General features: G+C 38.1%; 1 protein-coding gene across 7 annotated transcripts in view; it reads left to right on the top strand.

The window, feature by feature from the left end:
* cacna1eb (calcium channel, voltage-dependent, R type, alpha 1E subunit b) overlaps window positions 1-13,079 on the top strand; it is a 58,536-nt gene that overhangs the window by 20,239 nt on the left and 25,218 nt on the right. For all 7 annotated transcript variants that reach the window (XM_032531255.1, XM_032531257.1, XM_032531256.1 and 4 more), the window contains 6 exons: window positions 5,809-5,912; window positions 6,571-6,729; window positions 7,932-8,122; window positions 8,207-8,310; window positions 8,391-8,506; window positions 11,352-11,405. In XM_032531255.1, coding sequence (XP_032387146.1) covers window positions 5,809-5,912; window positions 6,571-6,729; window positions 7,932-8,122; window positions 8,207-8,310; window positions 8,391-8,506; window positions 11,352-11,405 — 728 coding nt within the window. The remainder of the gene's footprint in view (window positions 1-5,808; window positions 5,913-6,570; window positions 6,730-7,931; window positions 8,123-8,206; window positions 8,311-8,390; window positions 8,507-11,351; window positions 11,406-13,079) is intronic.

Genomic DNA, 13,079 nt, shown 5'->3' with positions numbered 1-13,079 from the left:
ACACACATACTCTTTAGTCTGACAGTACGAGTAAGTCAGTCTTAAAAGAAAACACACGTGTCATAGCCGGATGGGAATAAAATCGAGGCCAGTGGGCCAGCGCTGGCGGCTTTTATTCCATTTCATATTAATGCATTGCTAGAAGCAAATCTGCTGGGACACTGAGCTCAATTAAAATCCTTAATCTGAGTGAAGAGTGTGTAGCAAAAAGGACAACAACTAGAACAACTTACCAAACCAATTTAATTCACTGATTCCAAAAATGGTCAATTATATCCTGGGGCAAACACATTGGCACCGGTGGACTTGCTGCTTTGATTAGCAATACAGTGTCTCCCAAGTGACGTGTGTGTGGTTGTGTGTGTGTTTGTCTGTTACTCCATTTATAAGGCTTTAGGTACAGATTGTTGCCAGTGGACCTGTTGCTCCCATGTTCAATTCAATTCAATTTTATTTATAGTATCAATTCATAACAAGAGTTATCTCAAGACACTTTACAGATAGAGTAGGTCTAGACCACACTCCAGAATTTACAAGGACCCAACAGTTCTAGTAGTTTCCTCCAGAGCAAGCAACAGTGCGACAGTGGCAAGGAAAAACTTCCTTTTAGGCAGAAACCTCGGACAGACCCTGGCTCTTGGTAGGCGGCGTCTGACGGGCTGGTTGGGGTTAGTGGAAATAACAAAAATAGAAAAAATAATGTTGTTAGATTAGTTCTGACAACTCACTCATCAGGCCTGAATGATGTTGATCTCCAGGTTCACATTGTATAAAGGATATTAGCTTTCCCATGTGTGACACAAACTAAAATTGTCGCTCTTTATACAGGATGAAAAACACAACTGGGTGGGAGTTGGGATTGATTCATTAGCCATCTGGCGCAAAGACTCACTCACTACTGCATGGCCCCACTTTTTTCTGTGTTGTTTTCATTTGTGGTGATGTAATTAAAGTGAAATATAGTTGACACAACTGACCTGACACTTGATGAAAATACTGTGAAATAATTTGGGAGGTTTAAAATTTGATTTAGCAAAACAATATCTCAATTTACAAAAATGTTGCCTAAAACATCAGCCCAAATAACAGTTAGGTTTGCATTAGTCTGGATCAATGGAAGTACATTTCCAGAATAAAGACTGACAACCAGCGAGTGGTTCATCCCCTCCGCTTCTGCTCTCTGTGTGTTGCCATTCTCAAAATCCCTTCGCTTCGGGAAAAAACAACTTTCAAGCTAGCAAGCTACACGCGGGTGTGTAGCTTATGTAGCGTGTGTGTAGCGTACATTATGTACGTTACGAGTGGTATCCAGCTAATTTAAATAGCTCATGTTACTGTATTGTGGACATATGTGGCAGTCATATTTAATATATTGTTTGACCCTCTACGATTGTAATTTTTGGAATTTATGTTGCAGTTTATGCAACTTGATGAACAGATATAACCCATTTGAAACTAGTTAGTAGTGAGATAAAACTTAAAAGGATTTTGCACTTGCTTTGCACTTTGCACAAACGTTAGGGATTTACAAATAGATGGGGGAACCAAACCCGGAGGTCTAGGCTCCAGGGCAGTTAGTTAGTTGTTGGTAAATTAGTCTGATCTACCTGTTCATGATTGGCATTGCATGTAAACCTACAAGTAAGCACCAGTCCCACTGCATATTTGTATCCTCAAAACCTATTAAGATTAAAACGATCTCGTCAACACTATGTGCATTATACCAGGTGTTTTGAAGGACAGCAGCAGTGGTCTCAGCTCCAATTTTGCCATCATAATTTAACTGAACAAACAATAGCTTATGATCCCAGGAGGGTTTTCTTTGGGAAAATATACACCCAGCCGGTTATTCAATGACTAATTGTGAAAAAGTGTTTTTTTTTAAATGTAATCCCTATTCAACAGCGCAACATTAATGTTTCAATTAGACTTATGGTTTATGTTTTTTTCCAGATTTAATTCAAAGCCATTAATGTGTTGACGCACATTACCATATGCAGAGCTGTGCTGAAATGGTGAGCAACGTGATGCTGCTGATTACTGTAGTTTTTGGTGGTGTTCTTAGTGTAGGTGGAGGTGTGTGGGAGAGGCTGCATTCTGTGCATGTAATGAATTCATCCTCTCCAGAGCCAGTTTGGTGTAATACTGTGCAACAGTGCTTTACTTAAAGAGCCAAAAGGAAAGAGATTAGCCTCTCAGTATGAACATAAACTCGCTGCTGGATTGTTCAGAGTTGAATCTGTGAGGGGCTTATATATAGCTGCCCTATGTGTTTTATTGTCTCTTTACTGTACTGAAAGACTTGAAAAGTAGATATCTTTCTCTGAGCAAAATGTTACAATGCCTTAAATTTTTCACTCCTGGAAAAAAAACTGGATTTTTTTATGTATCTAATGCACTGGTGGTAAAGGCATGTGTCAGGTGTTAAAACAAGGTCTTCTCTTCTTGTTAAATTTAAACCATTCATGTCACAGAATTGATGTTACAGCTATATTCCTGATTTGTATTATGTTGTTTTATTTAACATAGAGGCACAATGAGCACAAGGTTAATTTTTTGACTTTTGTTGTAGAGAACCAAAAAATCAATTAGTTCAGTTTTGTCCCATTTGAGTTGAAGATTAGTCAGGTCAATGCATAAAACTTCAGAACACAGTGGTCATGTGCTATCATGTGCATCTGTATGGTCCCAAAGATGTTAGAAGCAAATTGTTTACATACTGTACAACAATCAAGTAAATTGTAGGTGTGATATTAGAAGCTGAAATACTAGGAAAACACTGGTTTGTATAATTATTTAGAATTGTTTCTGCAGGAAGACACTTTCTGAACTAAACAAAAGAAAATGGCCTCTGTGTGTGTGTGTGTGTGGGGGGGGGGGGGGGGGATTCATAACATGCTACAAACAAAATATTTGCTTTAATTTTTGATGGAGCCTCTGCTGAATTGTTGAGCTCAAAGTGCAGCCTTGAACGAGCGGTGCTGCTGCCTGCCTTTGTTCAGTGTGTTTTGTTTGAAGGCTATTTCCACAGACTACTAGCCCAGAACTCTAGACGCACCCTAGCGGGTCTGCTTGTCACGCTAACACACTCCTACTCCTCTTCTCCCTCTCTGTCTCAGTGTCTCTCACTGTGTCATCTCCTTGTCTCACTCACTCGCTCGCTCGCTCACTCACTCACTCACTCACTCGCTCGCTCACTTGTTTGCTATCTCTATTAGTGCCACAAATTAACAGAAAGCCAAATAGAAATACTTCATTTGCGTTAATTGTTTGTCATGTTGATGAATTTACATTAATTTGATTTGGTATTCTGCCACCATTCACTGTGGTGTTATTTGTAAATTTTGACACATGCACCGAAATAGAAACATAAAGAGCGTCAGACTATACATGCTGCTTTGAAAGACATATTGACATATTATTTACAGTAGGTATGTTAATTAGGTTAATGTCTGCTCCAATTTTAACTTTAGTCTGACTGAGGGACCAACTGACCAACAAACTGACAATGCCATCCCTAGAGCCCTGTTGGCTGAAAATAACACTGATAATGTCATGTCATCTGTCATTGTGCCTGGAGGCCAACAATGTGTAACTTAAAGGCTGGATTAGAATATGGAGGTGTGGAGTTAGAAAATGATGGCAATCATCAGGGTCTAAGAAAAGATGCTATGTAAGAATTGCACTGCACTGATTTTGACCATTCTTGTCAAGTGTCTCTCAACTTTACAGAAGTTCAACAATAAATCGCTGCAGTACCCTTTTAATATTTTGTGGTCCTATATAAACATTTTGTGATGTGCAACTGTGCAACTCTTAGAGAAGGTCAGTTTTCCACCTAGAAACTAACTTAGAAACCCCGGACTCCTTAAACCTGTCACAGATCCTTCTTGATCTCAATATTTAGTCATTCAGTCTGCTCTGTTGCATTTCATTCCAGACTCTGCCACTCCCTCTTGTCCATCAGTAATCCCGTTCCCACCTATTCTTCCACTGACCTGTTCCACCTACACACTCACCTGCTTCCCATTTCCCCTGATTACTCTGGCAGTTTAATACTGACCACACTCACCTCTTTGCCAGATTGTTTTTTGCATTAAAACTAAACATTCCAGTGTTATCTTTGTAACCTGATCACTATCCTGACCCTGAATACTGAACACTGTGAATCAGAAGAGAACAGGATAAAGTATCATTCATATCTATTCCTACTCTGATTCCATATCAGTCTAATCCATCAAGCCATCAGACTCTGATTTATGCCTACTCCCTACCTGGTTAGTTTCTTACTCTGACCAAACCCTGCTGGTTTGGAATAAATCTTTGGATTGAGATGAGAGAATTTGATGTGATTGGTCATTAATGAAGCTTGTCACAACTGTACCTGTAAATTCAACTCAAAAACGTAAATTGCCTGCCATTATAAGCATATTTGGGGTGTTCTGTATTGGGCTGTTTTAATTGTACACTTTGACATCTGTTTAATTAGTAACCGGGAGCACTACATATTCAAAAAATGCATGCCTACACGTGCCATAGCGTTTAGTCTTGACAGTGGATTTTTAAGAAAGGTCTTGAAAACGTTGTTTTGGACGGTGATCTTTCACCACTTTGAACAGCATTTTCAGGTTTATCCGCAGTAGTATAAACATGGCCTTTCTCATTCACTCGCTCATTCTGCCTCTCTCCCTCCCACTGCTTTCAGGAGAGATTCTGCGTGGGCTCACACTTGAGTTTATGCCATGTGCTTTCTACCCCCTGCTCTCACACACACACACACACACACACACACACACACACACACACACACACACACACACACACACACACACACACTTACCCTCCCCCACACTTCCCAACACTGTCCAAAGATTTTAGCTGGGTGTGTGTGTGTGTGTGTGTGTGTGTGTGTGTGTGTGTAAAACAGAGCGATAGAGAGAAAGCTGTAAAAATGTGATTATGATTTCTAGGATATTTTTCACAACTCAGTTTATATATTATTTAGAGAATTAGCAGCAGATATTAACAGTCTCATCCATAGAAATATGATCAGTGAAATCTTAAATGGTTACGTGTCACCAAATTGGCTTGGATGATATGGACTTGAATAAATGAAAAATTGTGTTTTTAGCAGGGTTAATGCAAGAGGTTTTCTTATTACATTACCTTTCCCTAATTGAAAATCCCATGTGATTATGCGTTGGTAAGAGATTGCCTGCCGGTTACTCCTGTTGCTTTTTTTCATTGTTTGTGTGGGTGGAGGGACATCAATGTGTGCATTGGGAGATGTGAGTAGAGATGCCTGCCAGGTGTATGTAGCTGTGCATTATCTGTCTCTCACCATACAAGTCTGGCACACTAAACAGATATACTGTACCGCCCACTGGCTGGTCAGTGCTCAGTCGTCTGGATGACATGAAATCAGTTTATTATTTCCCCTTTTTTCATTTTAAATGACTCCTTTCTAGAACTGTCTTTGAGTTACTTTGATTTTATTTGATTTCTGTCATTACATTTGTCAAACACCACAGACAAAAACATTAATCTTAAGAAAGCAAAGAGAGGCTTGGTGCCATATTACCTACTACTTTTTTAAAATATGTCCCTGTTGCATTTTCTCTATTTTAACCCAAATCTCTTTTTTTTCTTTTCAGGCCATCACAAGTAATAGCTATTTATTTAACTGCCTTAACAAAAGAATAGAATAAAAATAAAAATAACAATGTAAAGTCTGCCTAACAGCACTACGATCAATATCTCTGTATACATTGTGTGTGTGTGTGTGTGTGTGTGTGTGTGGTCCATCAGGATCCTGGCCACCGCTGGTGCCCACATGAACATTCCAGTGGACCTTCGGACCCTGAGGGCAGTGCGAGTGCTGAGACCTCTGAAACTTGTCTCCGGGATCCCCAGTGAGTCAGTTACTGACCTCTAATCCTGCACACTGTCAGGTTGAACAAATGCCGTAATAATGCAAATAACAAGTCATTAATCTTTGCAGGTAATTTTTAGGACTTTTCAGTTCAAAGACCTAGTTGTTTGAGAATTTGTCTTGCAGTGATATTTATGAAAAAAAAAAAATGTTCCAAAACCATTCAGAAAAATAGCATTTGCTGATGCACAAACACGCTTAATCTTACTATGTAATACGGTCTATCCATACCTTTTGTGTTTGTACATAATTTCAAGGTTCAAGGTTAATTTCTGCCCTTTTTCAGTTTAAAGCTTATACATATAGCATTGATACTTGCGTCTTTTTTCCATTGAACAGCTTAAACCCACCAATTTATTTGGCATTCAGAATCTAGCGTGTGCTGCCAGTCATTGGTACCTTCTGTGAAAAACAGATTAGACATGTAGAAACATGTTCAAAAGCATGTTTATTGCAGTTTTTGCAACACATTTTGCAATTTTTCTAGAAAAAATCATTTACAGACTAGTATTTATGGTTTTGTTTTATATTTGTTATTCATTTTTAAATATTTGTTTTAATTTATTAAGTGTATTACAAGTAAAATGCTGTGATGTTATCCTTGAACAGGATGTATTTCTCTTTGTGAATACTTCAAGGCCTGCAGATTGTGCTGAAGTCCATCATGAAGGCCATGATCCCGCTGCTACAGATTGGCCTTCTCTTGTTTTTTGCCATCCTCATGTTTGCCATCATTGGTCTGGAGTTCTACAGCGGGAAGCTTCACCAGACCTGCTTGCCATCTGTCGATATCCTCGGTACGTCTCTTTCTGTTGTAAAGCAAAGAGGGCAGTCCACTCTCCACATACATTTTTTTGCTTTATATTCATTTCTTGTTCATACAGTGTGAAACTAAATAGTTAGACACAAGGGAAAAAGCTTTGGATTTGGTCCTAAATTAAACCTAGATAAGATGAAATCAAAAGACATCTCCAAAGTTGAAAGGTGGACAAATGTTGTAGGATTATTTTAAAGCATGTTTTGCTATCTCTCAAAGTTAGAATAAAGGGGTGTCTTCACACCGGCTTTTATCCTGATACTAATGCCTTTAGAGGATTATTTTCACACTTTGTTTGTTGGATTTTATCACAATAATACGAATTCCTTTAGAGAATTATTGTCACACTCTGTTTTTAGATGATTTATGATTCACTTTGATTGGTTCACCAGCAGGTACATCAAATGTGTGGTTTGCTCAATGTTTGAGACTTTCATAGATTACAGTACCAGTGAGCTCAGACATATTAATAGAGTTGTTGCTGGCTTATTTAGCTACTGCTTAATTAGTCAACAACTACTCTGTAATCACGCGCCACACCATAGCATTTACTGTCATCGCCCTGCACAATAAAACCTGAATATGTATAAACAGCGTTTAGATCAGGGGGGAAATATTAACATCTTTCCCTTAAATTTTTAAAAATTCCCTCCAAACATGTTTTAAGATGTATAGAAAATACTTCAACCTAAAAATATTTAGGTTAAATATTGTTCAAATGTTTAACTACCGTATGCAAGACAGTTTCAAGTTGTCACATCACACTTGTGTAAGTTGTGTACTGGACCAATGACTGGCTGTAGTAAATCATAGAATAATGTGATTTCACAAAATTAATTTGATATATTTGCTGTCGACACAGAATGCATAATGTGCAATTAAGTGCTTATTAGTTGTGTAGTTAAAGCATGAGCACTACATTAAAAATGAAAGATTTAAACTGAAAATAAAAGAATTGTGATAATGGTTGTACAGTGGGCAAAAAAAAACAATGTGAATTAAGTGTTTCCTTAAAGCAACAGTTCTCTTAAGTTCATTCATATACATGTTATATCTTGTTTTTTGATCACTACTAAAAACCAAAATGTAAAAAAAAAGGTCTGGAAGAGATACAATAAATGGTTGGGGAAATACAGGACATGACTCGGTTGTGAGTTGTTTGCTTAACTATTTTTTTTGTAGACAATGAGACTGTCGACTCGACAGAGTTGGCGTTTGCCTGCGGAGTGAGGAAGTGTCCAGAGAAGTACGACTGCAACGACACCTGGATTGGACCTAACGACGGCATCACGCAGTTTGACAACATCCTGTTTGCTGTACTCACGGTCTTCCAGTGTATCACCATGGAGGGATGGACAGCTGTTCTCTATAATGTGAGCTTCAGTTCTGCGGAAACAAATGAATCACAAAACATCACACAGTTGTTGTAAATGTGTATTAACGTGAATGTTTTTCAGACCAACGACGCCTTGGGTACCACATGGAACTGGATGTACTTCATTCCCCTCATCATTATTGGCTCGTTCTTTGTGCTGAACCTGGTGTTGGGAGTCCTGTCGGGGTGAGTGTGAATCTCCTCACATGTACAACACTGGTGTTTGTCTCTATTATGCGTTATGTTTGTAATGCTTCCCTCTTCAGAGAATTTGCCAAGGAAAGGGAGAGGGTGGAGAACAGGCGGGCCTTCATGAAGCTACGCCGCCAGCAACAAGTGGAAAGAGAACTGAACGGCTACCGAGCCTGGATAGACAGGGCAGGTACTGGGCAGCAGAATTACTTCACATCTGCAGACACAATCTTGTTGTTTAATTATGTGGTGGTTTACAGTAACAGAGAGGCTTATAGTGAGTGAGTAAGCCGGCAGGCTTCAGTGGTTATGGGAGAGTTCTTTTTTTTCTTTCTTTTTTTTTAAGATTATTTTTTGGGCATTTTTAGGCCTTTAATGGACAGGACAGGTGAAGTTTGTGAAAGGGGAGAGCGAGGGGGAGTGACATGCAGCAAAGGGCCGCAGGCCGGATTCGAACCCGGGCCAGCTGCGTCGAGGAGTAAACCTCTAAACACCAACTGAGCTATCTGGGTGCCCGGGAGAGTTCATTTTTACTTGTGAACACAAGGAGACAGTTTCCACACTACAGAATAGTACAGAAAATGCATAAGTTGAAGCTCTCTACAGCCACTTATTTATACAAAGTGGATGTTGATACAAAGTCATAACAAAGTCAATGTCAGTTTATCTCATTGGGTCTGGGACTCTCCTCTGCCTGCTCTACCCCCAGAAACATCCTGTGCCTTTCACAAGAACAGATGATGGCTCTCTGTGGTTATCTTGTTTAGAGTGATTAGTAAAATATGGTATTCTTATGCAAACAGTTTTAATAATAATGAGAGGAAAAGTATTTAGCATAATTTTTCTATCAGGTGTTCACAACAGACAAAGCATGATTCCAAATGTTTAGAGCCTCTCTTATGTGGCTTTTCCTGATTTTTTTTTTGTTTCAATTTAAAACTGTACAACGTTGTTAAAGCATTTCAAGGAATAGTTCTTTATTTTATGGAAATACCGTTTTATTCACTTTCCTGCTGGAAGTTGTATGAGAAGATTGATTCCACTTTCATATCTGTCCATTTGATAGGAAGATGAAGCCAAGTGTCAAAATTAGTCTGGCACATAAGCCCTGTAAAGCCAACACTTGTACATTTTTGTTTTTTGTACACAACAACAAGATATAACATGTTAATAAGTGAGTTTTAGAGGCAAGACAAGGCAGCTTTATTTGTATAGAACATTTCAGCAACAAGGCAATTCAAAGTGCTTTACATAAAAAATTTAAAATAGTAAAAGTTACATTGCAGTATAAGAAATTAGATATTAAAGAGCAGTTAAAAACAGTTAAACATATAAAAGCAGATAAAATAGCAGATTTTAGACTGCCAGTATGGGACAGTGTATAAGCCGCTGCCCCACACACATTATTGGAGCGCAATAACCATTTTGTGGAAACCCAAACTTTGTTGACCAATAAGGTAGGCACTCTATACATGCAGAACCATATGTTTACCATCTCATCCATTGTTGGAGAAATTCTCAGACACATATTTGTTTCCTGTTAAGAAATACCCCCAAAATGGCCACAGCCCTAATCTCCAAAATTGTTAACAAAAACAACCCAAATGGTAGCAAGTCACTCAGTTCACTTCAATATTTGTTTTAGCATCTCATCCACCATGGGCCCTGCAGCATCATGTGACTTTGTACTCTGGTAACCCATAACCAAGAGTGGAAGTACTTCTTCTACTATAAGGCTTAGTTTAATCATGGTAAACTTTGCAAAATCCTGAACAGCTCCAACTGTTTCTTGTAGATTTTTCCATAAAATCTATATCACACCCATGTTGGAGAAATTCTCAAAAATACATTTGTTGCTGTTCAAAAATACCCCCAGAATGGCCACAGTCCAAATTTCACAAATTGATAGCAAAAAACATCCCAGAAGAGGCCCCAGGATGGAGCCTTGGGGGAACTCCGCATGTCATATTTGTATGTTAAGATGTACAATTACCTATAGACCCAAAGTACTCCCTATTCTTTAAGTAGGATTCAAACCAGTTTAATACTGGTACCCAGTTTTCCAGCCGGTCTAGTAATATGTTATGGTCGACTGTATCAAATGCAGCACTGAGATCAAGTAATACTAAGACTGAAATTTTGCCACTATCTGTGTTTAAATGGATATCAATAAAGATTTTAACGAGAGCAATCTCAGTGCTGAGGTGTGGTCACAAACACGATTGGAAGGCATCAAAACCATTGTTTAGTGACAAGAAAAGGTTGAGTTGTTGAAAAAACGCTTTTCAATAAGTTTACTTAAAAATGGAAGGTTTGATATTATGCTGGTAGGTGGATTTGGTTGCCTTTGGGATGAGCTAGGCTTGCTGTTTTCATGCTACGCTAAGCTAACTGGCTGATTGCTGTAGTTTTATGTTTAACAGACGGACATGAGAGTGGTATCAATATTCTCATCTAACTCTGAAAAGGCAAGAAAGTGAATAAGCAAATTTCAATGTCAAACTATGATAAACTGAATCTCATTTTATACAGAAAGTATTGTATCTTTTTGAGTTGCACGCATGCATGCACGCATGCTCGCACACACACACACACACAGTGGTGTAATAGCAATCTACATTGCTAGTCTCCCACGCAAGTAGAGGGTGAGAAAAAAGTGATACTGACTCACTGACTTAAATTTGTGTGCATGCGCATTGGTATGTGTGTGTTTATGTGTGTCTGTGTGTGTGAGAGAGAGCGTTGGTGCATATTTATGTGTTCATGGATGTGGGTGAGTGTGGGAAGAGAGAGGGAAAAGGGAGAGCGAGATATTGCCAGAATGTAAGAAAGAATAAGAGCTATTTCTCTGAAGAAGGTCATAGTGCTCTCTTAAAGCAGCATTTACATGTGTTTGGCCTCAGTTCCTTTAGACATTTGCAGACATCCTAAAGAATAAAGCCCTGCAATGTATATTTCCACTTGTGATGATTCAAATTGTTTCTTAATGAAAACAAGTTTGACTGTGTATAAACTCCAGTTATATTGTATTACAGAGGAGGTAATGCTTGCAGAGGAGAATAAAAGTTCTGGGAGATCGCCATTAGATGGTGAGTTCTCATACGTTCTTCATCCCATCTAATCACACATGGATCTGCGATTATTACATATTATATGACAACACATACTGTCTGATTGGATTAACTGCTGTGTGTTTTAACTTTTGAAGTTCAATAAAATAAGTTTTAATTGTTGTCTTCGGGTCAAATTTGACCTGTTTTCAAAGTTTCTTCATCAGAAATATTGGTTTCTTTCAACCAAAAATAACATGGGTGGTTCCCAATTATGTTATTCGCAAGTAAAATTAATGTTCAATATTTTCATTGAATTTTGGATTTTTTATTTAATTATATAGCATTTGTGGTCTTCCCAAGTCAATTTTGACCTGGTGGTGCAATGGGGCACTATTGTGCTTTACAGCAGATGAACACACACACAACACACACGCACACACACACACACACACACACACACACAAACACACACACACACACATATATATATATATATATATATATATATATATATGAATGCACATGCAGAGACACACACAAACAGCCACACACACATTCACACACAAACATAATGTGTAATAATGTAATAATTTATACTTTATGCTTTATAAATAGGCAAAACAAACCAGGTCAATTTTGACCCGGGAGGACAACAAGTGTGATTATTTGCTGCCATTGAAAAAATTGAAACAGTTTCAAAACAGTATCCTGACTAAACTTATTCCAGTCTATGATAACCCGACAACATACTATGTTCCTCTGATCTCAACTGTTAGTCAAAATGATTTATAATTTCAGCTTTTTTTAAATGAGTTTTTTTGGCCATATATTTTAAAAAATATATAATTTTAAAACTAGTACTAATAGGTTGGAAAGAAGTTGGCAAAGAAAATTTAACACCAAAATGGGTGCTAATTTATACTTTATGCTTTATAAACTGGCAAAACAAACCGGGTCAATTTTGCCCCTGGAAGACAACAAGTGCATGGTCGACGGGAAGAAAACACAAAGGTTCACCGTATATCCAAACATGTGAAATATAGTCCTGGTTGAGTTTATCCATCTCTGTACTGTAAGTCATTGTGTAAGCTGCAGGTAACCATAGCAACAATACAAATGCTTGATTTAACATTAGACAACGTCAGACCAGCAGTCTACCTCTTTATATTTTTAACTTTCATTCAAGCCAACTGCATAGATGAAATCCTGCAAATCACTTTTCATACAATATGTGAACAAATAGGAATAAAAAAAAGGGTCCCAACGGACATTATAAAATAGGCAGAAGAATGAAATTAAAGTTATTAACTATAAAATGATTAAATTGACGAGTGAGTAGTAGGGGCAAGCGTCCCTTGAGCTTTCTCCTTTAATTGATTGTTCATTAATTCAGGCATCAGTGGTAAAATAAGTTTTAAAATCCTTCACTAATTTATCCTATGAGAGACCTGATATCATTACACTTTTCAGCAGTGCTTGCCACCTCTTTCACTCATGCTTGAGGTGCCACATGTCATGTGAGAATTGTAGGTCTTTCTGTAACAGTCCTGTGAGCTTTGAATAAAGCCATAAACGAATGTTAAAAAGCCATGACTGCAGCCAATAGATGAACCCAGCCATGTTAGGTACTTAACCATGGGTTAAACTGATCACAAACAGCCTCCTTCTCGTTTAGTAAGTGCCCATGGTATTAGGGTGCTAAATTCGTGA

This window comes from Etheostoma spectabile, chromosome 12, assembly GCF_008692095.1.
Source record: "Etheostoma spectabile isolate EspeVRDwgs_2016 chromosome 12, UIUC_Espe_1.0, whole genome shotgun sequence".
Lineage (NCBI taxonomy): Eukaryota > Metazoa > Chordata > Actinopteri > Perciformes > Percidae > Etheostoma > Etheostoma spectabile.
This window is presented reverse-complemented; position numbering and strand designations above follow the sequence as displayed.